The 27771-nt window shown below is 42.4% G+C and overlaps 2 protein-coding genes across 3 annotated transcripts; both read right to left on the bottom strand.

The window, feature by feature from the left end:
• Positions 1-737: 737 nt before the first annotated feature.
• Positions 738-16392, bottom strand: LOC103278137 (zinc finger protein 165). Of its 2 annotated transcripts, XM_062973550.1 has the most exons (5): positions 16272-16392; positions 11784-11849; positions 8586-9310; positions 3940-4066; positions 738-3627 (listed from the first exon to the last, which is right to left on the bottom strand). In XM_062973550.1, exons 2-5 carry the CDS (start codon positions 11794-11796, stop codon positions 2744-2746), a joined length of 1749 nt encoding a protein of 582 aa, XP_062829620.1. In that variant the 5' UTR covers positions 11797-11849; positions 16272-16392; the 3' UTR covers positions 738-2743. The 2 variants fall into 2 exon arrangements, with proteins under 2 accessions (XP_062829620.1, XP_062829621.1); XM_062973551.1 differs by lacking the exon at positions 16272-16392 and having other exon boundaries at positions 10544-15935.
• LOC103278108 (tigger transposable element-derived protein 1) lies at positions 16056-27771 on the bottom strand. Its single transcript, XM_008105842.3, has 5 exons — positions 26399-27771; positions 23202-24039; positions 22288-22393; positions 20976-21154; positions 16056-18032 (listed from the first exon to the last, which is right to left on the bottom strand). The coding sequence occupies exons 2-5, from the start codon at positions 23841-23843 to the stop codon at positions 16311-16313; spliced, it is 2649 nt and encodes an 882-aa protein (XP_008104049.2). The 5' UTR covers positions 23844-24039; positions 26399-27771; the 3' UTR covers positions 16056-16310.

Below are 27771 nucleotides of genomic sequence, written 5' to 3'. Positions count from 1 at the left end.
ATTCAAACGCCTGCATAAAAAGCCAGATCTTAAGGGGTTTTTTTTCCTAAAAATCGGGAAGGATGGGGCCTGCCTGATGTCACATAGGGAAGCTGATGAAGAAACATGACCTACAAACTATCCACAGAACCACTAAGAAAATCCAACAAATCTAGGTTCAGCAAAGCACAAGAGGAATCCTCTCACCTCTGCAGGAGTCTACCACATACCCTGCAGCTGTGGACAAGTCTGCACAGGGTCCACCAAACGCTGGACCACTCCTACAACCACCATGTCCGACGACAGAGAAGCCATTGAAATCCACAATAGCACATGGACAATTTCAACAGAAAAGAGAAAACCATGAAAATGAACAAAATCTGGCTACTAGTATTTAAAAAACTCTTTAACAAAGAACAACACTAAGAAAGCAAAGGAATTCCAGACAGGAACCCATCAGGGCCAGCTAACACCTCCCAGCAAAGTATTCCCCCAAGCAGCAAGCTGAAAGGCCATTCAATGCTAATCAAGGTGGCCAATTGCAACATTCACACTTGCCTCCAACAGACGAGCTGTTTCTCCCACCCTGGTCATATATAAACCTCACTTGCCTAGTTTCAACAAACCTCACAACCTCTGAGAATGCCTGCCATAGATGTGGGTGAAACGTCAGGAGATAATGCTTCTGGAGCATGGCCATACAGTCTGGAAAACTCACAGCACCCCAACCTTACAGGTTTCAAAAAAAGACTAGGAGATTTCAAACTTTGAATATTTATTTCAGCTCCAAGGTCAATTAACAATAATTGATCAAGGCTTAGTTACAGACAGCTAGTTTTTCCAGAGTGTGAACAAATGTCCATTTGATCAGAACAACATTTATGTCTTGTATCTCATAAACACAGCACACACACTCCACTTCTAAGTTAAATAAACCCATCAGCAATGTTTAATGCTCCACTGAACCTGGAAAAACAAGGAAGACTGGCTATGACACTTGGCTAATAGGCTAATGCTCAATTTAGCACATCTGAAGCCAACCATGGCAGAATTTGTGGCTTTCCAGTTACTGTACTGCAATGCCCATAGCTGTTTACGATGTGTAGCCTAGGGTTCGTGTGAGCTGCACCACAACACCCTTGTTTCAAATTGTTTAGAAAGAAACTTTTGCGCCCCAGAGTATTTTGAGCAGAGATTTCGTTCTTTATAGTTATTTATTGCTTTATTGTTTTCTCAACCCTGAGACTGACAACAACAGCGTGGCAGAGAGGACAACCTCGGGATCAATGCAATTTTAAATTGCTTTATGTCTATCTCTGATGTTTTATAGTTTTCGTGGTTTAATTTATAATGATAGGCCATTGTTTAAAATGAGTAATGCACTGTTTTATTATCAGAGCCGGCCCTAGGTATTTTTCAAGTGTAGGCGAACAGAATTTTGGCGCCCCTCCAAAACAATCATTGAAAAATAAAAGCGTTGGATAAGCAAAAATGTTGGATAATAAGGAGGGATTAAGGAAAAGCCTATTAAACATCAAATTACATTAAGATTTTACAAATTAAGCACCAAAACATCATGTTTTACAACAAACAGAAAAAGTGGTCTCGACTGTACCCCCGTATGTTTGGTGCCCGAAGCGACCGCTTAATTCGCCTCATTGTTGGACCGGCTCTGTTTATTATTTGCGAGGCACTGAATTTTGCCATTTATTTGATGTGAACTGTTTGAGTCTCTATGGCCAGCCTTTCTGGTTGTAGCATTTGCTGTTGTGCAAGGGTTCCTAGCTGGGATATTGGCAATCGAATCCCCCTGTTGTCGACTCTGTAGTCAGTAGGAGATACAGCCTTACAGTAATCACCCTCGAGACCCTTGTTGCCCCCAGCCTCTCCCACCCTGGTGTTCAGCTGTTCTAAGTTGCCCTTAACTATTAAGGATACATAGTCATATAGATAGTCCAGTTTCCTATTAAGGTCCTCTATATGGTTAAAAATAAGTTGCAAGGTCAGTCCCATCAGATCGCACATATTAGGGGGTTGTTCTTTCATGTTTGTTGTGGGTTCACTAATAGAGCATTCTGTCAAGACAGCTGGGCTGTCCTTGATCACATTATCTGTAAAGTCTGAGTTTCTGCTTGATGTTGTTAGAGCAGGCATGGGCAAACTTTGGCCCTCCAGGTGTTTTGGACTTCAACTCCCACAATTCCTAACAGCCGGTAGGCTGTTAGGAATTGTGGGAGTTGAAGTCCAAAACACCTGGAGGGCCAAAGTTTGCCCATGCCTGTGTTAGAAACAACATGATGGTGAGGTCGGTCAGCTGAAAACCCCTTTTTTACCCCAGCAATTCCGACCCGCGATTGGAGATGGAGTTGGCGAGGGTGAGCAGCAGCTATCGTAGGGGTCGGGGTCGGGTGGGAGCCGACTCAAGCCCGCTGAAGATTGATAATAGTCCCTTCTTGCTTATTCTCTGTATTGTTGTTCTAAAGTGGTGATCAAGAGCACTTCCATTTGGAACACATCATATAGAAGCCACACCGTTTTCAGCACACTTGGGAAAGCTCCTTTGTTGTTGTTGTTATTATTATTGTCCTTTTGTGATCCCTTCTGGGATTGTTCGAGCCTCTTCCTTTTCTGTGGACTGCTAGAACCGACACTCACAAGTATCATGCTTTTAGAACTATTAATTGTCGCCGTTCTCCAGGTTGCTCTCTTTCCCATGTCTTCCATCGAGCAAGCTCCCGTCTGTAGGGGGATTTTACCTCGTTCTTTAATGGTCAGTGTCACTCCTCTCTTGAGGATAAATATCTGTTAAAATATTTAATGGCTGACCTGCCAAAGGTGCTTCCCCACCCTTCGGAGCAATCGCCCGGTTCCTCCTGCCTTGCGCCGTCTTCTTCATGCACAGCAAAGTGCAGTTCCCTAACACTACGTAACCCACCGGTAGTGCCGGAGCATTCAAGGGGCTTCCCTTCTGGCACTTTTCTCTCTCGTGTTGGACCAAGGAGGCCCGGCGCCGGTAGCTTTTCCCGCAGTCTTTGCAGCTGTACGGCCTCTCGCCCGTGTGCACCCTTTTGTGCTGGATGAGGTGCGAGCTGGTACTGAAGCTCTTCCCGCAGTCGGAGCATTTGTGTGGCCGCTCGCCGGTGTGGGTTCTGAGGTGCCGGAGGAGCTCAGATCGGCACTGCCACCGCTTGCCACAGTATGAGCACTCATATCCCTGCAACATGGCAGGCAGGAAGAGATTTGTGCTTGGGGCGAAGCTTGGCCCAGAGACGATGCCGGTATTTTCCAGCAGGTACTCGGTGGCTCTATCTTGGGAGAGGCTTGTGTTGAAATCCAGTCTGCCTTCCTCCCTGCCGCCGACGTGCTGCCTTAGCATCTTCACCAAAGGGTTTTCCTGAAGGGTTTGCAACCCGTGCTCACTTACAGGCCTTTTCTCCACTCTAGGCACGTGCAAGTGTGTCCCTTCAGGTATTTCCAGTGAGATTTCATTTGCATCGACCTTCCGAGGCTGAAGAATATGCGTCTTTTCCCCATTTCCTGAAAACGGAGAATTGTGGATAAATTTCCCCATGGTCATTCCGGTGGATTTAAGAGACCTGGATCTCTCCGACTGTGGAGTTTCATCTTCTTTCATCATTGCATCAGGTGCTGAGGAAAGAAAACAGAGAGTCACTAATATGAACCTACAAGTATTTAAAACGGGCATGGATAAACTTTGGCCCTCCAGGTGTTTTGGACTTCAACTCCCACAATTCCTGGCCTCAGGCTCCTTCCGCTTAAGCGGCTGAGGGGGAAAAGGAAGGAGCCTGAGGCCAGGAATTGTGGGAGTTGAAGTCCAAAACACCTGGAGGGCCAAAGTTTGCCCATGCCTAGTGTAGATGCACCCTTTGACTTCCACAGCTGGTCCAGCTTTTCCCATCCATGGTCCTTCCAGACTCACCTTCTTCTGCCAACACTTACTGAGCAAGTTTGAGTCCCCATCGCCGTCCGGTTCAACGTCCATGAAGAGGTCCATGTCTTCCGCATCTGATGGCTCCTGTTCCATCTTGGGAGAACGGACAATCACTTCCTGAAAAGCTTCTAGCTCCTGAAAGTGAGGAAGGGGGCAAGATGTTTAGTTTGGTTTTCAGTGTGCAGTTGAACATGAAGACCACGATCCGACACCAAGCAGTCAAAACTGACTGTAGCAGAAAAACATCAGCAGGTCCTCTCAAATGAAATGCATTTTTTGATGTTTGATTATAAATTAATGCCAGACCATGCCCCTTTCTTGAGATATGAAAATGTGGTGGCGGGATCATGATTAGATACAAAAATGATAAAATAATAATAATAATAATAATAATAATAATAATAATAATAATAATAATAATACACTTTATTTAATGTGTTGTTGAAGGCTTTCATGGCCAGGATCACAGAGTTGCTGTATGTTTTCCGGGCTGTATGGTCATGTCACAGAAGTATTCTCTCTTGACGTTTCGCCCGCTTCTATGGCAGGCATCCTCAGAGGTTGTCTCTGAGGATGTCTGCCACAGATGTGGGCGAAACATCAGGAGAGAATGCTTCTGGAACATGGCCATACAGCCACAAAAACATACAGCAACACTTTATTTATATTCTGCCCTTTTCCCATAGGAAACTCAGAGCAGATTACAGCATTACATACATAGGCAAACATTCAGTGCCTTTAGAATCACATGAGACACACAAACACAAAGACAAGGCTTCTCCTTTCATTTCCAGCTCATCTCTGGCTCTGGGAGGTGTTTTTCTCCATTTTCAAGCCGAGGAACCTGCGTTATCACCTCCTGGTCATGTGGCCGGCAAGATTGTTTGGAGCATCCCTTTGCATTTTCCTGCCAAAGCGGTACCTATTTTTCTACTCACATTTGCATGTTTTCAAACTATTAGGTGTGCTGACACATGCTGTGCTGACTACTAGGACTAAGGCTGACACATGGGAGCTCACCCCATCTTGTGGATTCCAAGTGCCAACCTTCAGGTCAGCAGTTCAGCAACACAAGGGTTTAATTTAGGTAAAGGTAAAGGTTTCCCCTGACGTTAAATCCAGTCGTGACTGACTCTGGGAATTGGTGCTCATCTCCATTTCTAAGCCAAAGAGCCGGCGTTGTCCATAGACATCTCCAAGGTCATGTGGCCGGCATGACTGCATGGAGCGCCGTTACCTTCCTGCCGGAGCGGTACCTATTGATCTACGCACATTGGCATGTTTTCGAACTGCTATGTTGGTAGGAACTGGAGCTAACAACGGCCGCTCACGCCGCTCCCGGGGTTTGAACCTGGGACCTTTCGGTCTCCAGCTCAGTGCTTTAACACACTTTGCCACCGGGGTTTAATTTACGATACCATAAAAATCATCCAGCCGCTATTGCAATGAGAAAGTTGCCATTGCAGTGGATGATGAAGCAGCTGCTGTCCCTGTGGCCGGAATCAAAAGCATACCCTCAGGAAGCTGGAAGCTGGAGAAGGTTTAAATAGCCTCTGCGTCTGTCTCTGTCTCTGTTCTATGTTATATAGCATTGAATGCTTGCCTTATATGTGTACAATGTGATCTGCCCTGAGTCCCCTTCGGGGTGAGAAGGGCGGAATATAAATACTGTAAATAAATAAATAACCCATTGAGCCATTACAATGGGTTGAGAAAGAAATGGAAGAATTAATAGGGCAAAAAGTAGGGCTGAATTAAAGACAATGTTTACCCAGAAAATAGGGTCCCTGGTAGCACAGTGTGTTAAAGTGCTGAGCTGCTGAACTTGCGGACCGAAAGGTGCCAGGTTCAAATCCCTGGAGCGGAATAAGCGCCCACTGTTAGCCCCAGCTCCTGCCAACCTAGCAGTTCACAAACATGCAAATGTGAGTAGATTAATAGGTACCGCTCCGGCTGGAAGGTAACGGCGCGCCATGCAGTCATGCCGGCCACATGACCTTGGAGGTGTCTATGGACAACGCCGGCTCTTCAGCTTAGAAATGGAGATGATCACCAACCCCAGAGTCGGTCACGACTGGACTTAACGTCAGGAGAAAACCTTTACCTTACCCAGAAAATAGATGGTAAGGGCAGCATTAATGACTAGGCTGATATCATAAAATATATGCTAGAAACTGCCCAAAGAACTATAGCTCTGGGTTGGAAAGAGCATTGAAATGGGAATTAAAAATTGGTTTGAATATTCAGCAATGGCATGAGGGGCGGGTTTGACTGAGGAATGGCCTTGGTGTTAAGCCATGAGAAACAAACACAGGAAAAAGCAATTAACCAAAGAAAGCATTCAACACAAATGGCAGTTAAATGAGAAAGGAGACAGGCAACCACCTTCCTTAGATATGCAACAGGGAGACATAAATTGAAGGGTTGTTGTGTGTTTTCCGGGCTGTATGGCCATGTTCCAGAAGTATTCTCTCCTGACGTTTCACCCACATCTATGGCAGGTTTCCTCACAACCTCTGAGGATGCCTGCCATAGATGTGGGCGAAACATTAGGAGAGAATACTTCTGGAACATGGCCATACAGCCCAGAAAACATACAACCACCATTAATAAATAAATGTATTTGCGGAATTGTTATTGAGATTTGTATCATTCTTCTTGTGTTTACAATAATAATTAAAAAACGGTTTGAAAAGATATGATCATTTAGGACAGATAAGAGATGGTGGGAGAAGAGATAGTATCATTATATGTCACCCATACTACCTTTTTGTAGGCCACTCCAAGACTGATTTGATAGTTGAAGTAAAAAAAAAAAAGATTTGTGTTGTCTGAGGCTTTTATGACTGGAATCACTGGGTTGTTGTGCATTTTCTGTGCTGTATGGCCATGTTCCAGAAGCATTATCTCCTGACGTTTCGCCCTCATCTCACAACCGTACAACCCTTGAGGGTGCCTGCCATAGATGTGGGTGAAACGTCAGGAGATAATGCTTCTGGAACATGGGCACACAGTCCGGAAAACTCACAGCAACCCAATATATGATGACTTCAAAAAATCCAATTATGATAAATAAACCTATGACCTCCCTATGTTTGGATTGAAAATTGATGAACCACCAAGTTAAGAGGGAAATACCTTTGGCTTTCCAGATATTTTGGTCTGAAACTCCCATAATTTGCTCTGCTGGCTACAACAAATTGTAGTTGTAGGCCAAAATATCTTACGGGGCAAAACGTTTACTCCCAAATCAAAATGTTCTTCTGTTGTCTATTGGCAAGCCTGAAAAAAATAATTTGCTATAGAAGGGTGCATCTACACTATAGAATTAATGCAGTTTCATGGCATTTTAACTGCTATGGTTCATTGCTCTGGAATCCTGGGAGTTGTCGTTTAGTGAGGCACTAGCAAAGAAAACTAAAGACATATTGTCAAAGGCTTTCATGGCTGGAATCACTGGGTTGCTGTGAGTTTTCCAGGCTGTATGGTCATGTTCCAGAAGCATTCTCTCCTGACGTTTCACCCTCATCTCACAACCTCTAAGGATGCCTGCCATAGATATGGGTGAAACGTCAGGAGAGAATGCTTCTGGAACACGGCCATACAGCCCAAAAAAACCTTGAAAACCTGGTTTTTTCAAGTTACCTTTGAACTGAGGTGAACAGTTGATTGAGTTCCTATAGCACAGTCTTTTGTTCCTTATCACGGATGGCCATGATTAGCTCTCCTAATTTGCTGCACGATTAAAATTACTTTTCTACCAAGACTATGGACTGAAGCGCCATGTTATCGCCTCTTTTAATGGCCATGCTTTTTACTCTGTTGAAGCTGTATTATTGATCTTATGTATTTTATATTGTTGTATTTTATATTGTGTATTTTATACTGTTGTATTTTATGTTGTTGGGCTTGGCCCCATGTGAGACGCCCCAAGTCCCTTTGCGGAGATGGGGCGGGATATAAAAATAAACTACTACTATTACTTATTATTATTATTATTTTATTTATTTTTTTATTGTATGACACAGCAAACAAGATAGATATGCTGGATTTCGTATCACAAAATCACAAGTCGAACACTTCTCAAGTGTCTAGGACTGTGTGATGTATTTTCGGATGATGCCTGCAGATCCCAGTCAAGTGGCCTTTTGCAGTTGTTAGATTGTAATTCTGTCAATGTCTCTTGTTTCCAAATGCCGGCTGAGATCTTTTGGCATGGCACCCAGTGTGCCCGTCACCACCGGGACCACCTGCACTGGTTTCTGCCAGAGTCTTTGAAGTTCAATCTTGAGGTTATTATTATTATTATTATTATTATTATTATTATTATTTTATTATGACACAGCAAACAAGATAGGTATGCTGGATTTCATATCACAAAATCAAAAGTCAAACACTTCCCAAGTGTCTAGGACTGTGTGATGTATTTTCGGATGATGATGATGATGATGATGATGATGATAATGATTATTATTATTATTAAATACACAACCCAAAAAAGAATTAAAGACATTTTTCTTCCAGCATGTGAAATTAATGCTAAATTGAAATTGTATGGGTATGGATGACTTTCATGTGTGTTTTAAGTTTCTGTTTGTGTTTGTAATCTATGTTTTAAATGCTTTTATGTGCCACCAAACTCAAACACACCCACCTGCCCTTGCCTTCTCTTCAGTCCCAGGAGGAAGTCTTCTGCCAGGGTCACCGCCTGGGCGCAGGTCCTTGGCCCGCCTTCCCTGACCCAGCTCTGCACTTCTTCTGGCAAGATGGTCAGGAATTGCTCAAGGATCACCTGCTCCAAGATCTGCTCCTTGGTGCACCTTTCTAGGTTCAGCCATTGGGAGCAAAGTTCCTGGAGCTGCCTGCAGGCATCTCTGGGCCCTTCGGCTTCTTGGTAGCCGAATGTCCTGAACCGTTGGCGCTGTTCCTCCAAACTGACAGTATCCTCATCTGGAATCTCTTCCTTCACTTTCACCGTGACATCCGGGCTGATGTTGAGTGTCTCTTGTGTGTCTTTGCTGAGGCCTGACAGGGGTTGGCTCAAACCTCCAGGCCACAGGATGGGCTCTGCACCTTCCTTCAAGACGGCTTGACATTCCTTGGAGGCTTCCACAGAGTGAGGTGGAGACAGCTGAGGGAAACTCCTTCCTAAATAAGGGGCCTGCAAGGTCTTCAGGAAGTCCTGCCATTTGGCTTCCCAGTACTGTTCTGGCCACTCTTCCTCATTCCCTGGTTCCTGCTTCATTTGCTTCACCGCAGCTGGGAGCTTCTCTTTGGTCCCTTGTACGATATCGACACAGGCAATTTGTCCCATCTCTGTCCTTTTCCCCTTTTCATCTCTGTCTTGGTCTTCCAGCTCGGTTTTCATTTTCTTCGGCACTGTGAATCATAACCAAGATGACAAGTAAAGTTTATCTTCAAAAGGCAATGCCATCAGGACAACAAAGTAAACTGATTTTTAGAAAACAACCATGACATTATAGAACCTAGAGCTGGAAAAGACCCAAAGGGCCATTTAACTTCATTTTGCCATGCAGAAATATACAGTAGAGTCTCACTTATCCAACATAAATGGGCAGGCAGAACCTTGGATAAGCAAATATGTTGGATAATAAGGAGGCATTAAGGAAAAGCCTATTAAACATCAAAATTAGGTTATGATTTTACAAATTAAGCACCAAAACATCATGTTATACAACAAATTTGACAGAAAAAGTAGTTCAATACACAGTAATGCTATATAGTAATTACTGTATTTACAAATTTAGCACCAAAATATCATGATATATTGAAAACATTGGCTACAAAAATGCGTTGGATAATCCAGAATGTTGGATAAGCGAGACTCTACTGTACTATCAGAGCATTCTGGATAGATTTGTCACTAATACTTTTTAAAACATAGGTTCTTTTTATTGCAATTTCCAGTGTGCAAGAGTAAATCAGAACTTTTAAACTTTTACACAAAGCATAGCATTAGACATACAGATATACAGTAGAGTCTCACTTATCCAACATAAACAGGCCGGCAGAACGTTGGATAAGTGAATATGTTGGATAATAAGGAGAGATTAAGGAAAAGCCTATTAAACATCAAATTAGGTTATGATTTTACAAATTAAGCACCAAAACATCATGTTATACAACAAATTTGACAGAAAAAGTAGTTCAATACGCAGTAATGCTATGTAGTAATTGCTGTATTTACGAATTTAGCACCAAAATATCATGATGTTTTGAAAACATTGACTACAAAAATGCGTTGGATAATCCAGAACGTTGGATAAGTGAGACTCTTCTGTATATAGAATCTATGTACTGTATATAGTCGAGTATAAGCCCTGTTTTTCAGTCCTTTTTTAGGGCTGAAAAAGCTCCCCTCGGCTAATACTCGAGTGAGGGACCTGGCCAACTTCTATTCAGGTCGGCTTATACTCAAGTATATAGGTATTCAGAGTTGGACAGCCTTATCTTATTAAAGTCTTATTATTATCATAAATTACAGTTTTATTCAAAAACATTAAACCTACTGATGTCTCAAATGATGGAATTTTATTAACACAGTATCTATTTTTATTTTTGAATTTGACCCGTAGCTGCTGCATTTCTCACCCTTGTCTTATATTCAAGTCAATAAGTTTTCCCAGTTTTTGCGGTAAAATTAGGTGCCTCGGCTTATATTCGGGTCGGCTTACACTCGAGTATATACGGTAACTCCATTGGAATCACGACCACCTGCAGTCACATTGGCTCATAAACAAACAAAGGGGGATTATATTTTTACTCAGCATTCACACACAGGTCTCACCAGCAATTTTAAATTACAGTCCATGAGTGTAGTTAATGATTCTGGCATTGCAGGCCTTAATTCCTTAGAATTGTGTCTTCAAAATCAATAGGTCTCATTCATACACCTTTCATACAGTTCATTAAAACCATCTATCATATTTCATCATGACAGATAACTATCCAACCTCTCTTTAAAAACCATACGGATTCATTCACTATCAGCCTCAGATTTTTATTTATTTTATTTATTCTGCAGTATTTATATTCTGCCTTTCTCACTCCAAAGGGGACTCAGGGCGGATCACAATGTGCACATATAATGGCAACGAGTTTTATTGTGTCGTAAATTAATTAAATTTGACTCCCCGCAGAGCGGTACCTAAATTCCTACTTGATAGATGCAACTATCTTTCAGTTGCTTGGGTCAACAACGAGCAGGGGCTATTTTTTTTTAATTGTCAGGTGCTCACCCTGACATGGGCTGGCCTCGAACTCACGACCTCTTAGTCAGAGTGATTTAGTGCAGCTGGCTACTTAACCAGCTCAAAAACAGGGGAATTCCAGGCAAGAAACAATCAGGGCCAGTTAACATCTCCCAATGGAGGATTCCACCAGGCTTTGAAGGTGCAAGGCTTTTCAATGCTAACCAAGGTGATTAATTCAAACATTCACACTTGTCTTCAACAGACAAGAGTTCTTTCTCCCAACTTCGACATTATTCCACAGATATCTAAACCCCACTTTCCTAGTCTCCAACAGACCGCAACAACCTCTGAGGATGCCTGCCATAGATGTGGGTGAAACGTCAGGAGAGAATGCTTCTGGAACATGGCCATACAGCCCCAAAATTCACAGCAACCCAACTACGACTCCCATTATTCCATAGCACTGGGCCATGGCAGTTAGAGAGGTATCAAACTGCATTGATTCTACAGTGTAGATGGACCCACAGATCACAGATACGAAAATCATGATTGTCAATTCTCTCCAAAGCATGGCTTTCTTCCTTTCCTGAATCCCAATCTCTCTCTCTGAAACACATACACAGCCTCCTTCAACTCACCTTCTCCTTGCATTGCAAACTTTCCTGAAACCTCTTAACGCCTCTGTAGTTGCTCTCTTTTCCAGGCTGGCAAAAGATAAAATAGATATATTAATTAGATATTTACAAGTCAGACTCCCACTATGTGATGAGAGGAGGACAGGAAGCAGGAAGGAGCTTTGCATCTTTTCCTGACACATTGATCTCTAGGAAGGAGAGCTCTGTGCTTGTAACCCTTTCTTCTCTGGATTAAAAGCAAAAAATATGGGCTGTGAAATTGAGCTAATCTAAAAAAGAAGCCACGAAAGCATCTTGATTCTGCTGCTCCCTGCCTGGGAAAATCCTTTGTTTGGAGGTGTTCACTGGCCCCGATTGTTTCCTGTCTGGAATTCCCATTTTCAGAGTGTTGTTCTTTATTTACTGTCCTGATTTTAGAGTTTTTAAAACACTGGTAGCCAGATTTTGTTCCCTTTCATGGTTTCCTCAATTCTGTTGAAATTGTCCACATGCTTATGGATTCCAATGGTTTCTCTGTGTAGTCTGACAAGGCAATTCAGTGCTAATCAAGGTGGCCAATTGCAACATTCACACTTGCCTCAAGCAGACAGGAGTTCTTTCTCCCACCCTGAACACTCCACAGATATCTAAACCCCACTTGCCTAGTTTCCAACAGACTTCACAACCTCTGAGGATGCCTGCAATAGATATGCGCGAAACGTCAGGAGAGAATGCTTCTGGATCATAGCCATACAGACCAGAAAACTCACAGCAACCAATAATTCCAGCCATGAAAGCCATCGACAACACATTAGACTAGGAGTATTGCTAGACCAGGAACTCAACGAGTCAGCAGTGTTACCGTGTTTCCCCGAAAATAAGACAGTGTCTTATATTAATTTTTGCTCCCAAAGAGGCTCTAGGTCTTATTTTCAGGGGATGTCTTATTTTTCCATGAAGAAGAATTCACATTTATTGTTGAACAAAAAAATGAACATTTATTATATACTGTACTGTAGCTGTCATCATAAACCAGCATAACCAGACAAACTGAATCCTAACAAGAATTTATTGTTACTACTAATATTTCCATGTACAACACTTTATGGTACATACATTTACCGATCCTGCATGCTCTGGTGTTGTGTTTGGTGGGCATGTCTTACTTTCAGGGGAGGCCTTATATTTAGCAATTCAGCAAAACCTCTACTAGGTCTTATTTTCTGGGGATGTCTTATTTTAGGGGAAACAGGGTATGTAGCAATTTAAAAGGCCAATGCAATTCTAGGCTGCATCAAGAGGAGTATAGAGTTGACATGGAGCATATTGGCAGCCAGTGGCTTAGCAGAGTAGTAGTACGCTCCCTGTATGCCACGCCCCAGTTATCAATCTGACTGCTACCCGTTGTACGAGGGCTATATAATTTGGTGGCAACAAACATCCATAGCAGACTGGATGGCCCTTGAGGTCTCTTCCAACTCTATGAGTCTATGAAAGGGTTCTGAACTGAGCCCTTGTGTAATTCATAAGCCAACTGTATTACCTCCAGATGCAAATCGCTCACAACAGTCTCCAAATTCAACTCCCCAAGAGGTCAACTCAAGGAGGACGTGTTGTTGGGCTTCTCGAGTTCTGGAATGCCATCTGCCGCTACGGGCAATGTAACAGAAGGCCTGGTGCCAAGGAGATGAACCCAGAAAGCCCAGGTAGGCGAGTGACCAGCCTTGAGGAGACACTCTACGGGAGAACAGCAGGGTGGAAGGAGATAGCACAAATGACAACCATTTGGAAAAACATACTCAAAAAGAGAAAATATATCCAAATGAGACAATATTTTGAATTAATATTTGCACACACAGTTCTAAATTTCAGCTCAAAGAAGCGTGGACAACATTTTCGCCCTACCAAGAAGTCATACTGAAATCATTAAAACACTAGAGCTTCATGAAGTTGTCGAAGGCTTTCATGGCCGGGATCACAGGGTTGTTGTATGTTTTTATTTTGTATGTTGTATCCTCAGATGCCTGCCATAGATGTGAGCGAAACGTCAGGAGAAAATACTTCTAGAACATGGCCATACAGCCCGGAAAACATACAACAACCCTTCATGAAGTTATATGAATATTGGACTAAGTCTTGGGACACCAAGGTTCAGTTCCCCAGAATTTGGGAAATGCAGTAACTCAGCTGATATTTGTTATTTTTCCGAGAAGTGCAATACAGAGTTCAAATACAAAGAACACAGTGGAACTTTATAGCAAACTTCAGGAATGAAGAAAAAAGAATATGGCCAAGTGCAACATTCACACTTGCCTCCAACAGACAAGAATTCTTTCTCCCATCCTGGACATTATTCCACAGATATATAAACCCCACTGGCCTAGTTTTCAACAGACCTCACAACCTCTGAGGATGCTTGCCATAGATGTGGGAGAAACGTCAGGAGAGAATGCTTCTGGAACATGGCCATACAGCACGGAAAACTCACAGCAACCCAATATATGTTGACTTCAAAAAATCCAATTATGATCAATAAACCTATGGCCATCCTGTTTGGAATGAAAATTGATGAACCACCAAGAAAGAGGGAAAAACCTTTGGCTTTCCAGATATTTTGGTCTAAAACTCCCATAATTTGCTCTGCTGATTACAACGAATTGTAGTTGTAGGCCAAAATATCTTACGGGGCAAAACGTTTTTTACACCCAAATCAAAATGTTCTTCTTTTGTCTATTGGCAAGCCTGAAAAAAAAATAATTTGCTATAGAAGGGTGCATCTACACTATAGAATTAATGCAGTTTCATGGCACTTTAACTGCTATGGTTCATTGCTCTGGAATCCTGGGAGTTGTCGTTTAGTGAGGCACTAGCAAAGAAAACTAAAGAGATATTGTCAAAGGCTTTCATGGCTGGAATCACTGGGTTGCTGTGAGTTTTCTGGGCTGTATGGTCATGTTCCAGAAACATTCTCTCCTGATGTTTCACCCACATGTATGGCAGGCATCCTCAGAAGTGAGGTCTGAAACGTCAGGAGAGAATGCTTCTGGAACATGGCCATACTGCCTGGAAAACTCACAGCAACTCAAGACTAAAGACCTTGCAAACCTACAGTTCTCTGGATTCTATAGCATTGAAGTTTGACAATTAAAGTGGTATCAACCTGCATTAATTCCTGAGTGTACACAAACACAAAGAAAGCTTTTATGCTGTTAGAAATCATATTGTTTTACAATTTATTGTCTTTAAAATACTGCATAAGCAAGAAGAGGCAAATGGTGAGGCAGCCGCCTCAAGATCCCTCCCTTTTGCTGGTGCATTTAGTATGTATTTGACTATTCAGTAAGTGAATATCCTGATGGTAAGAGCTTTTCATGAGTGGAATACAGTGATACCTTGAACTTAGGAGTTTAATTCGTTCTGTGACTGAGCTTTTCACTCTAATTGCTCTTTCCCTATTGAAATGAACTGAAATGCTATTAATCCGTTCCAGCCACCCAAAAACACACAATTTTTGCTATGTATCTTTGATGCTTCTGTTTGATGTTTTATGTCTGATATAACAGATTGCATTTTTAATTAAATTTTAGTTAAGTCATAATTTGTTCTTATATATTTGGTTGTCAATTTTAGTTATTATGGGTGTATTGTTATTGTGCTCAGGCACTGAATGTTTGGAATCTGCCCGAGTCCCTCCGGGGAGATAGGGCAGAATATAGAAAAGGTTTTATATTATTATTGTTGTTATTGTTGTTCACACAGATATAGTATGACACAGCAAACGAGATATATATGTGGACGAATGGCTCAAGTATTTTATAATGTATGGTTTTAAATCTATTTATTGTATTTTGTTAAATTATCTAATTGTTTTAATTGGTTATGTTTTATCTTTTTGTATTGTATATTGGCATTGAATTTTGCCAGATTGTGAGCCGCCCTGAGTCCCTTCAGGTGAGAAGGGCAGAATAGAAATGATGGAAATAAATAAATAAATAAATATGTTGGATCACAAGACGAACACTTCCCAAGTGTTTAGGACTGTGTGATGTATTTTCGAATGATGTGTGCAGATCCCAGTAAGGTGGCCTTTTGCAGTTGGCAGATCGTAAATTTGTCAATGTTTATTGCTTCCAAATGCCGGCTGAGATCTTTTGGCATGGCACCCAGTGTGCCGATTACCACCGGGACCACCTGTACTGGTTTATGCCAGAGCCGTATTATTTAAATAAGAAAAATGTACTTTATAAGTAACAAAATTTGTAAAAAAAATTTAGTAAGACAGAATAAAAGAGAATGTAAAGAAATAAACTGGATTTATTAAGTGTAGAGTATGAGAGTATGTGGTACCGCTCTGGCGGGAAGGTAACGGCGCTTCATGCAGTCATGCCGGCTACATGACCTTGGAGGTGTCTATGGACAACGCCGGTTCTTTGGCTTAGAAATGGAGATGAGCACCAACCCCCAGAGTCGGACACGACTGGACTTAACGTCAGGGGAAACCTTTACCTTTACCTATGAGAGTACGTATTTTCCTTCAAGATCAGACTTCACTTAATCTTCTTCTTCCTCTTTGACATTTGCCTTTTTCACCACACTTTCCTGGCTTTCACTTCCAGGGCGTTTCAATAAAAACCTGTCCAAGGAGCCTTGTTTCTTCCCTTTCAAAATGTTCCTAAAAGGAGTGAGGCAAGTGTCACTACACAGCGCCAACGCACGGCTCGTTGCAACCTTTTCAGGGTGTTTCTTTTCAATAAAGTCTGAAATCTTCTCCCACATTCCCAACATTTCCTTAATTTCACTTGTATGGATAACCTCCTCCGCCTCTGGCTCCTCTGCATTAATTTCCTGCAAAACTTCCGCATGCTGCTGCTCCTGCAGCTCCTGCAATTCCTCTGTTGTCAGTTCCTCGTTGTGCTGCTCGATGAGGTCGTGAACGTCTCCTTCATCCACTTCCAGGCCCATGGACTTTCCGATGGACACTATCTCTCCCACCACTAACTCTTCAGGTTTGGATTCTTCGAAGCCCCTTTCTGAGACAACCTCAGGCCACAGCTTCTTCCATGCAGAGTTTAAGCTCCTTCTTGTAACACCTTCCCAGGCCATGTCGATAATCCCGACGCAGGTCGTGATATCGTAGTGATCCTTCCAGAACTCTCGAAGGGTGAGGTTTGTGTTCTCCGTAACCTCAAAGCAGTGCCGCAACAGGTGCTTGGTGAAGAGCTTTTTGAAATTTGAAGTCACCTGTTGATCCATGGGCTGCAGGATAAGGGCGGTGTTGGCTGGAAGGAACAACACTTTAATAAAGTTAAATTCTTCAAGGATGTAGTCCTCGAGGTCTGGTGGGTGTGCAGGAGCACTGTCAAGGACGAGAAGGGCTTTCAAGGGTAGATTATTTCCCAAAAGATACTTCTTGACGCCAGGACCAAAGACCAGGTTTACCCACTGCACAAAGAACTCCCTGGTGACCCACGCCTTTGGGTTTGCCCTCCACATAACCTGCAGTTTTTCTTCAATTCTCGTATGAGACTTAACATCTCTGGAGCTTTCAGAGTGATACACGAGCAGCGGCTTAATCTTGCAGTCACCACTCGCATTTGCACACAGTGCAAGGGTTAGCCTATCCTTTATAGGTTTGCTCTTCTCCTCTGCCATTATAAACGTCCTCCTAGGCATCTTTCTCCAGAAGAGCCCTGTCTCGTCACAGCTGAAGACTTGCTGTGGGATGTATCCTTCAGCTTCTATCAGTTTGGCAAAAATTACTACGAAATCCTCAGCTGCCTTCATATCCGAGCCCGCTGCCTCGCCATGCCTGACGACGGAGTGAATGCCGGTTCTCTTTTTAAAATTCTCAAACCATCCCCGGCTGGCTTTGAATGACTCGTCCGATGCCTCGTCCGTTAATGTTCCCGACGTCTGACGCACCAAATCCCCATAAATGGCTCGTGCCTTCTTACAGATGATGCTCTCGGTCACGGTATCTCCTGCGAGCTGCTTCTCTGTCAACCACAGCAACAACAACGTCTCCATCTCTTCATGGGCGGAGGTCCGGAGCTTTGAAATAATCTTAATGCCCTTGGCTGGCGTTATAGCCTTTATCGACTCCTTCTGCTTCAAAATCGAACATATCGTAGAAGTGCTACGATCGTACTGCCTTGCCAAGTCGACCACGCGCACACCTTGCTCGTGTTTGTTGATGATTTCGTGCTTTATATCCAAGCACATCATCCTTTTCTTCTTGGCACTCACTTTCTTAGGACCCATGGTGAGCCAGACCTTTAATCAAGAGATTCAGAACATAGGTTTGTTATAATTTTGGACAATACCCTTAGATTATATTCCATCACCCCTCCTAGTGACTTCCTGCAGAAATTATAGTCCTAACACCATCTTAGCCACTATAGAATCCACATATACACACAAAGATGAACTACAAGCAATTAAGCACATCATTCTAAATGGGACTGTAGCAGACCTAGACCCCAGGTTATGCCACTTTGTTCTCAAACACAATTACGGCACTTCACTCCTAGTAATAACATACACATTCAACTTAACAGCACTGTATTCTCATGGGCACACCTATGGCATCATAATTTATGAGTGACATACTCCCATGCTTGCTCTCGCACTAGCTCTCGTATGAACTTGTAACTCAAATTTCAGCTCGCACGTCAAGTGATGGATGTTTTGGCAGGCCTTTGGAGATACAGTCATTAATTAAACAGCCCCAGAGGGTTTTTAATAATCTATCCCATTTTTATTACGATTTTACCATTTATGTGTTTTAAATGCAATTTTTTATCCTGTATTTTTGTTTTGATTGATATATTGTATTACTGTTTTATCTTTTTATAGTGTGATTTTTATTTGTTGCCTATGTTTTGTTCTATGTTGTTTGGGCCTTTGCCCCATGTAAGCCGCCCCGAGTCCCCACGGGGAGATGGTGGCGGGGTATAAATAAAGTTTTTTATTATTATTATTATTATTATTACATTATTATTATTGTTGTTGTTGTTGTTGTTGTATCTCAAAAACCTGTAAGTTAGTTCGCTTGTAAGTCAAGGTTTCACTCTATGTTGCTGCCTAGGAGTGTGGTGATCTTCTTCTCTGCATCTTTTAAAGCAGAGGCTGGATAGCCATCTATTGGGAGTATTTTGGTTGTGTATTCATACCTGCCAGAATGGGGTTGAATTGGATGACAATTGTGAGCTCTTCCAACTTTGTGTTTCTTACAGGGATTTACCCATTTGCAATAAAGGCTGGCCTACAGATACAGTGGAGTCTCACTTATCCAACGTAAACGCGCCGGCAGAACGTTGGATAAGCGAATATGTTGGATAATAAGGAGAGATTAAGGAAAAGCCTATTAAACATCAAATTAGGTTATGGTTTTACAAATTAAGCACCAAAACATCATGTTGTACAACAAATTTGACAGAAAAAAATAGTTCAATACACAGTAATGCTATGTGGTAATTACTGTATTTACGAATTTAGCACCAAAATATCACGATGTATTGAAAACATTGACTACAAAAATGTGTTGGATAATCCAGAACGTTGGATAAGCGAGACTCTACTGTAAGTCATTTCTATAGCCTGAAAAACATATGTATGTAATTTCTTTTATGACAACACCATGTTTATTTAGAGCCATCATGTGATACAGAGTCAGTGAAAGGTCTGTGTAGATATTTAAAGGGGAAAGAAGGGTCAACACATCATGAGGGGTAAACAGAAGACGATTCAATTCAAACTTTTTCAAGTTTTTGTAAGAACCACAACCTAGCTCAGCCTTTTCTCACAGCTTGAACATTTATGAAGTTTCTGCCCTGCTATGAGGTTGGGCCTTCGCACCACAGTCCGCCCACAGTCCAGACACTGATACGGCTGAACTTCCATGTGGACACTCTGGTGTGTAATGAGATGGGAGCTATTCCTGAATGTTTTCCTACAAACTGAGCATTCAAATTGTTTCTCCTCCACTGGTACAGCAAGAGCCAAACTCAGGCAACGGCTTCTTACGCAGTCGGAACATTTCAGTACTTTCCCTGCCTGGCCTGACCGTTGCTGGAAAGTTTTCCCACACTGCGAACAGGTACAGACTTCCTCCCCGACGTGGATTTTCCGATGTCGTACAAGAACAGGGCTCGAAATGAAGCTTTTCCCACAGTCAGCACAGACATACGGTCTTTCTCCTGTGTGAACTCTCATATGTACAAGAAGATTGGACCGCCTATCGAACGTTCTCCCACAGTCCGAGCAACCGTAGGGCTTCTCTCTTGTGTGGATTCTCTCATGCAGGACAAGATGGGAACTCCACCTGAAGGTTTTGTCACAGTGGGAACATTTATGCTGCTTCTCTCCTGTGTGGACTTTCTGGTGGGCAATGCGTTGCAAGCTGTTCCTAAAGGTTCTCCCGCAGACCGAGCATTCAAACGGTTTGTCTTTGTGGGTCCGCACATGTGCAACTAGCTCTGAACTGACAGCAAAGGCTTTCCCACAAGCAAAACATACAAATGAGTCTTCCATTGCATGGGTCTTCTCGTGTTCGACTAGTTCTGATTTTTGACTGAAACTTTTCCCACAGAAGGAGCACAGTGCGGTGTGGATCCTCTTGTGGGATATGAAATGCCAGCTCCAGGTGAAACACTTCCCACAGTGCAAGCATTTATATGGTTTCTCACCTGTGTGGATTCTCTGGTGTACTTTGAGCCCTGAGTTATTTCTAAAGTTTTTCCCACAGACCGGACATTGGTAAGGCTTCTCGCCAGTGTGTGTTCTCTGATGCTTGAGAAGGTCTGATTTCTGACTGCAGCTTTTCCCACACTCTGAACATGTATAGGGTTTCTCTCCTGGCTGCACTTTGTCTTGTGGATTCCACCCAAAGGTATTTCCACAATGTGAACACTTATGTGGCTTCTGACCTGTGTGGGTCCTTTCACACTGCCCACAGTGGGAACATTTGTACAGTTTCTCACCCACGTGGGTTCTCTCATGGGCCACAAGATTAGAGCTGCTACCAAAGCTTTGTCCACAGTTCCAACACTTGTATGGCTTCTGCTCTGCATCAGGATCTTCATGCATGACAAGGTCAGTGTTCTCATCAAAGTGTTCCCCACTTTTGTCATATTTCACTTCATCCTCCACATCCCAGGTGATGGGCTCACTGTTAATTTTGCAAACAACGTGTGATGAAACAAACAGATCCTCTACCTTCTCCTTGCCATTCCCAGTGTCTTTGTCTGTCCTCTCTTGGTTCTTATCAGCTTCTCCCTGACACAGGAAGCTGTCCTCTTTGCCAGTTTTCATGGACGTCATCAGTTGCTCCATTTCCTCTGTGCTCTCAAATGGGGGTTTTTGTTCCTCACTTTCAGTCATCTCTGCATCATTTCCTGGGAGAAAGAATGGATAATCATCATCATCATCATCATCATAAATGGATAATAATAATAATAATAATAATAATAATAATAATAATATATAATATATAATATATTATAATAATTTTATTTTTATATTCCGACATCATATCCCCGAAGGGACTCAGAATGGCTTACATGAGGACCGATCCCAGCATAAACAAAACTTCCAAGCTAAGACACAATTAATAACATGATAAGGTAAAGGTAATGGTTTCCCCCTGACATTAAGTCCAGTCGTGTCCGACTCTAGGGGTTGGTGCTCATCTCCATTTCTAAGCTGAAGAGCTGGCATTTTCCATAGACACCTCCAAGGTCATGTGGTTGGCATGACTGAACAGAGTGCCATTACCTTCCCACTGGAGCGGTACCGATTGATCTACTCACATTTGCATGTTTTTGAACTGCTAGGTTGGCAGAAGCTGGGGCTAACAGCAGGTGCTCATCCTGCTCCCCGGATTCGAACCTGAGACCTTTCGGTCCACAAGTTCAGCAGCTCAGCGCTTTAACACTGAAAACTGTTTTACTTCAGCAAAACTTAAAGAACAGTACACTCAGTGGTATAATGCAAAAGAAAGCCAAGAAGTCTTAGGGCAAACACAATTCTTAAGTCTCTGATCAATTTCCAAATCAAGTAGCTGTCTTACTTCAGACAAAGAAATAGCAATAAATCTTTAGAAACAGTTTCCCAGATGCAGACTTGAAGCAGGCACAAGGGAAGTGAAGGCTTACGCTTTAGAGTCAGTTTGTTACCAGCAAAAGCTGACTGCACCTGCTTCTGCTTTATAACCCTGAGTTCCTTCACAGCTGCCAGGGCAATTCTCAATTACTCAGCTGCGTTTCCGGCAGCTATTCTAGATGAACAACATCTCTGCTCTGTTTCCTTTCGCCTTTCCTAAAATGTGGGTACTTACAAAATCTCCTCCTCAGATTCCAATTCCCCCTCAGATTCATGAACACTTTCCTGCTCCCCTTCCTCTTCTGAAGAAGAGGAATCCCTAACAGAGAGGAACAAAAGCCAAGGGAAAGAGAGGAGGCATCAGAATAGGGGAGCCATGCAAAAGTGGACTTCTAATAGTAATGAAACAGGTTCTGGAGAAGCTTACCCAACACATTCTCATTTGAACTATGTTTGTGTTCAGTCTCTGTTCGAAGCATCATCTTTGGCTGAACCTCTTTCGCCTTAGGGGCATTTGCAAACTCTTCTGTGATCTGAAAGAAAGGATAGAAAGCAGATCAAAATAAAGTAAGGAGGGAAGTGGAATATGTTTTAGGAGGGTGTCTGGCTGGCTAAGCTATCATTACAAACAATTACCATACTTGTCTAAACCAGAGAGAATGTAAGAGTGGCTTTCAAGGACTTCAGACATAATCTGCCTTTGATTAGGTCCTATCATTGATTAATCGTGCCCTGTCTTTTCTACCTGTTCTTCAAGGCCTTGGGCAAACATGGCTATTTCCCATCTTAACATTGATTCCGACCATCACTTCTTACCAGACCCCTTTACACTGGAGATTAGACTAGAACCAACTCTGTCCACCTTCCACAGGGACCTAAAAACCTGGGTGTTCTAGTGTGCGTTTGATAATGATTAGGCCTCTGCCTATAAATGTCCAGCTCAAACTGACCATTACAGTGAATTCAGCGCTTTACCCCAGCCCTGGCCCTATAATCTGCTTTTTGCACAAGCCCATACCCAGCCCTCTCCAGTTTCTGATCTTTCCCACCTTATCCCTGGTTCTGGTTATTGAGGTTGTTTATTATTATTATTATTATTATTATTATTATTATTATTATTATAGTGACTGAACACAGCTGTTTCTGCACGGTAAGTGGCTGCTACTTAGCTGGAAATTGACAAGCAGAGAGGGCCTACTGCACCAAAATCCTTTAATTTATGGAGGCACATCCAGATGACACAATTAGCAGATATTTGTAGTACATTGGCAAGGGGAGTTCTTATCAGCCCAGTTATTTCTAATGATGGTTTCTACAATTTTCTGGAAAGAGAACTCTTACCTGCCCTTTCCAGCCTTTGGGCCCTCGATGGTTGAGAAGGAACTCCTCCAACAAAGTCACAGCCTGGGAACAGGTTTGGGGACAACGTCCCCTGAGCCATTTCTGCATATTTGGGGGCAGGGCAGCCAGGAACTGCTCCAGCGTCACCAGGTCCAGGATCTGCTCCTTGGTGTGTCTCTCCGGCATCAGCCACTTCCGGCAGAGATTTCGAAGCTGCTCCCAGAAGTTTCGGGGCCCTGCGGCTTCTTGGTAGACCAGCACCCGAAAATGCTGGCGCTGTATCTCCAATTCAACAGCATCTTTGCCTGCTGTTTCCTCTTTCCCAGAATGTGTGGCATCTAGATGGCTTCCATCATCCATAGTCGTCGTCTGAGGCTCCTGAGGGTCACATTGTTGGAGGGTTTCCCCTCCAGAAGAAGGAGACTGTAGTGTCCTCAGAAACTCTTCCAACTGAGCATCCCAACTCCTTGATGGCTCTTCTTCTGACTCCTGCTTTACTGTTTGTTCTGATTCTCCTCCACCGCTTTTTGGTAGAGCTGCTCCTCCTCCTTTGGCCTCTTCTGATTCAGGACCTACTGAATCTTCCATTTTTATTTCTGGATCCAGAAACCCAGTGGACCCTGCTTCTTGTACTGTAGCCATTCCTTTCTAAAGAAATCTGCTTTGTCGTATCTCTCCCTTCTGCTTTTTGGCACCAGTCCTTGGGTTACCTCCTTCTCATTCCATTCGTAAAGTCAACTCATCCAACAACACTCTTCTTCATGGAGCACATCAAAATATCCAGGGTTTGCAAGAGCCATTGGGAGCTAGCCATCCCTCAGGAGGACACATTGTCTTCCTAAGAGAAAAAGACAGGCTGTTAAAACAAGGTTTAAAATGTCAGAGAATTTCCTTATTAAGGGTGAACAAATAAGAAGTGGACAATTTCTTGTGTGACCCAATTCAAATGATGTCTGATGCCACTGGAAATGATATGACAACATTTCCTGTTTAGTTTTCAACTAATTTTGAACCACTTTCTTCCCCAAAGCATCTGTGTAAAATGGGTTATAGAGGCAAAACCATCAAGTTTTGTGATGCTTTGGGCCATTGGGGGGGGGGGGGGGGTGATAGTCAAAAATCTGGATTTTTTTTAAAATGACATTGAGGGTCTCAGCAAGTGTCCAATGACTTGGCCTGTCTTCATCCTTACTCTTAACAAATGCAATGGATCCTTTAACAAATAAAAGAGTTAGTGTGTAACTATAAAATATGTGTTTGTGTGTAAAGGATGTGGCTGTTAATGAGACATGCCACATTATCACAGGATGTCTATGCCCCACACCACTGGAGAAATTATATTGTTTAGGCAGCATTGCACCACCTGACATTTGCCAGGAAGTAGCAGCCAGCAATGAAAGGACCAATGCAGTGACATTGCCGGCCCATTGTCGGCATATGTGTGTGTGTGTGTGTGTGTAGGGCTGGAGTTACACTTTAAAAATGTCCCTGTTGCATATATGTTAATGCAAGTCATGCATAAATCCTCTCCTAGGCTTGGAACAATATATATGGATATGTTTTTACGCAGGAGTCATGCATCAATCCTTTCCTGAGCCTGGAAGAACATATATGCCTATGTGTTTATGCAAGAGCCATGCATCAATCCTCTCCTGAGCCTGGAAAAAATATATATGCAAATATCTGTTTATGCAGGAGCCATGCATCAATCCTCTCCTGAACCTGGAAAAATATAAATTTCTATGTGTTTAAGCAAGAGCCATGCATCAATCCTCTCCTGAGCCTGGAAGAATATACATGCATATACAGTAGAGTCTCACTTATCCAACACTCGCTTATCCAACGTTCTGGATTATCCAACGCATTTTTGTAGTCAATGTTTTCAATACATTTTGATATTTTGGTGCTAAATTTGTAAATACAGTAATTACTACATAGCATTACTGTGTATTGAACTACTTTTTCTGTAAAATTTGATGTATAACATGATGTTTTGGTGCTTAATTTGTAAAATCATAACCTAATTTGATGTTTAATAGGCTTTTCCTTAATCTCTCCTTATTATCCAACATATTCTCTTATCCAACGTTCTGCCAGCCCGTTTATGTTAGATAAGCGAGACTCTACTGCAGGGGTCCCCAAACTAAGGCCCGGGGGCCGGATGCGGCCCATTGAAGCCATTTATCCGGCCCCCATGGCACAAGGGCAGAAGGGGGTTGGGCTAAATGACCCAAGGGGTCTCTTCTTCTCTTACAACCTTTATTATTATTATTATTATTATTAACATTGAGGCTGGGTGGACATCTGTCAGGGGCAATACTAATGGCTTTCGGTGCACAAAGGCAGAAGAGGATAGGACTAAATGGCCCAAGGGGTCTCTTCCAACCCTCTTTATTATTATTATTATTATTATTATTATTATTATTATTATTATTATTATTATTAACATTGAGGCTGGGTGGCCATCTGTCAGGGATGCTTTGCTTGTGCTTTCGGTGCACAAAGGCAGAAAGGGATTGGACTCAATGGCCCAAGGGGTCTCTTCCAACCCTCTTTATTATTATTATTATTATTAACATTGAGGTTGGGTGACCATCTGTCAGGGATGCTTTGCTTGTGCTTTTGGTGCATAAAGGCAGAAGGGGATTGGACTCAATGGCCCAAAGGGTCTCTTCCAACCCTCTTTATTATTATTATTATTATTATTATTATTATTATTATTACTATTAATTATTATTGCTCGGTGGCCAACTATAGTCCGGCCCTCCAACGGTCCGAAGGATCGTGAACTGGCCCCCTGTTTAAAAAGTTTGGGGACCCCTGCTCTACTGTATGTGTTTATGCAAGAGCTATGCATCAATCCTCTCCTGAGCCTGGAACAATATAAATGCCTATGTGTTTATGCAAGAGCCATGCATCAATCCTCTCCTGAGCCTGGAAAGATATATATGCATATATGTGTTTATGCAAGAGCCATGCATCAATCCTTTCCTGAACCTGGAAAAATATAAATGCATATATGTTAATGCAGGTCAGGCATCAATCCTCTCCTAAGCATGGAACAATATACATGCATATATGTGTTTATGCAGGAGTTATGCATCAATCCTCTCCTATGCCTGGAAGAATATACATGCCTATGTGTTTCTGTGGAAGTCATGCCCCAATTATTCCAGGCTTCCTTCCCTTGGACTGACCTGCTCTTCTCCTCCGGCCTCCGCTTTGGCGCTCCTTGCCTGCCCCGCCCGCACAGAACTCCGCCTGGGAGTTTCAGCCCTTCTGCCACCTCGCTCTCTATGGCTTTAACCCCTTCGTGGCTGAGCGTGGAAGGAACGGCAAGGCTTGCAGTTTAGACAAAGGAATTTCAGCTTGTCGTGCAACCAGATTAAAACAACAATGGTTGCTGTTGGATGGCCATCTCCTGGGGGTGCTTTGACTGTGCTTTTCCTGGTTGGCCTGCACGACCCCATAGGGTCTCTTCCAGCTCTTATAATAAACAATAATAAATGTGTTGTCGAAGGCTTTCATGGCCGGAATCACAAGGTTGCTGTGAGTGTTCCGGGCTCTATGGCCATGTTCCAGAAGCATTCTCTCCTGACGTTTCGCCCACGTCTATAGCAGGCATCCTCAGGTTATGAGGTATATTGGAGACTAGGCAAGTGGAAGGTCCCTATAACCCAGTTCAAAGCAGATAATGTGGGATTTTATACAGCTGTGTGGAAGGGACCTCAGTCCTAAGCACATAATGTGGATTATCTGCCTTGATATTCTGGATTATGTGACAGTGTAGAAGGGACTTGAGGTTGCCAGCAAGGCACATCTGTTGCAACACACAGCAGACATACTGAATTGTAAAATTATAATCTATATACAGTAGATTCTCACTTATCCAACGTTCTGGATTATCCAACGCATTTTTGTAGTCGAGGTTTTCAATAAATCGTGATATTTTGGTGCTAAATTCGTAAATACAGTAATTACTACATAGCATTATTTCTTATTGAACTACTTTTTCTGTCAAATTTGTTGTATAACATGATGTTTGAGTGCTTAATTTGTAAAATCATAACCTAATTTAATAAGCTTTTCCTTAATCCCTCATTATCCAACATATTTGCTTACCCAATGTTCTGCTGGCCCATTTATGTTGGATAAGTGAGACTCTACTGTATCAACTATCTTCTAACTAACTATCTTCTAAATCCAAATTTATTTAATGCTTAGACCATAGGTCTTTCGCATGTAAGACAAACCAACAAATACACAAAAGCCAGACCATCAAATACAATATAAAACATGCCATTAAAACCCTATATAAATCATTAAAACATTAAAATGCTGAAAATATCAATGTCAGGATATGCCCTTCAAATACTGCATATTTCATGGATTAGCACCAACATAATTAAAAACAAGATAAAACCAAGTAAGTACAGTATTATTAAAATCCAAGCAGGGAACACCTTGGATATACAAACCACTATTAGTTAAAAGCATCCCCAGCACAGTCAACAGCAAACTGTCTTCTAACTAACTATCTTCTATCTATCTTCTGTCTATCTATCTTCTA

The sequence above is a fragment of the Anolis carolinensis genome, chromosome 2, assembly GCF_035594765.1.
Source record: "Anolis carolinensis isolate JA03-04 chromosome 2, rAnoCar3.1.pri, whole genome shotgun sequence".
Lineage (NCBI taxonomy): Eukaryota > Metazoa > Chordata > Lepidosauria > Squamata > Dactyloidae > Anolis > Anolis carolinensis.
This window is presented reverse-complemented; position numbering and strand designations above follow the sequence as displayed.

Excerpts from the sequence above, each read along its gene's own strand:
- LOC103278108 (XM_008105842.3), bottom strand. The coding sequence starts at position 23,843 with ATGGCTACAGTACAAGAAGCAGGGTCCACTGGGTTTCTGGATCCAGAA. Across the intron at positions 22,394-23,201 it reads CCAAAGGCTGGAAAGGGCAG|ATCACAGAAGAGTTTGCAAA; the intron begins GTAAGAGTTCTC and ends CCTTTCTTTCAG. Across the intron at positions 18,033-20,975 it reads CTGGGAATGGCAAGGAGAAG|GTCTGGCTCACCATGGGTCC; the intron begins GTAGAGGATCTG and ends TCTTGATTAAAG.
- LOC103278137 (XM_062973550.1), bottom strand. Across the intron at positions 4,067-8,585 it reads TGAAGAGAAGGCAAGGGCAG|GAGCTAGAAGCTTTTCAGGA; the intron begins GTGGGTGTGTTT and ends CCTCACTTTCAG. Across the intron at positions 3,628-3,939 it reads TGGGGACTCAAACTTGCTCA|CACCTGATGCAATGATGAAA; the intron begins GTAAGTGTTGGC and ends TTCTTTCCTCAG.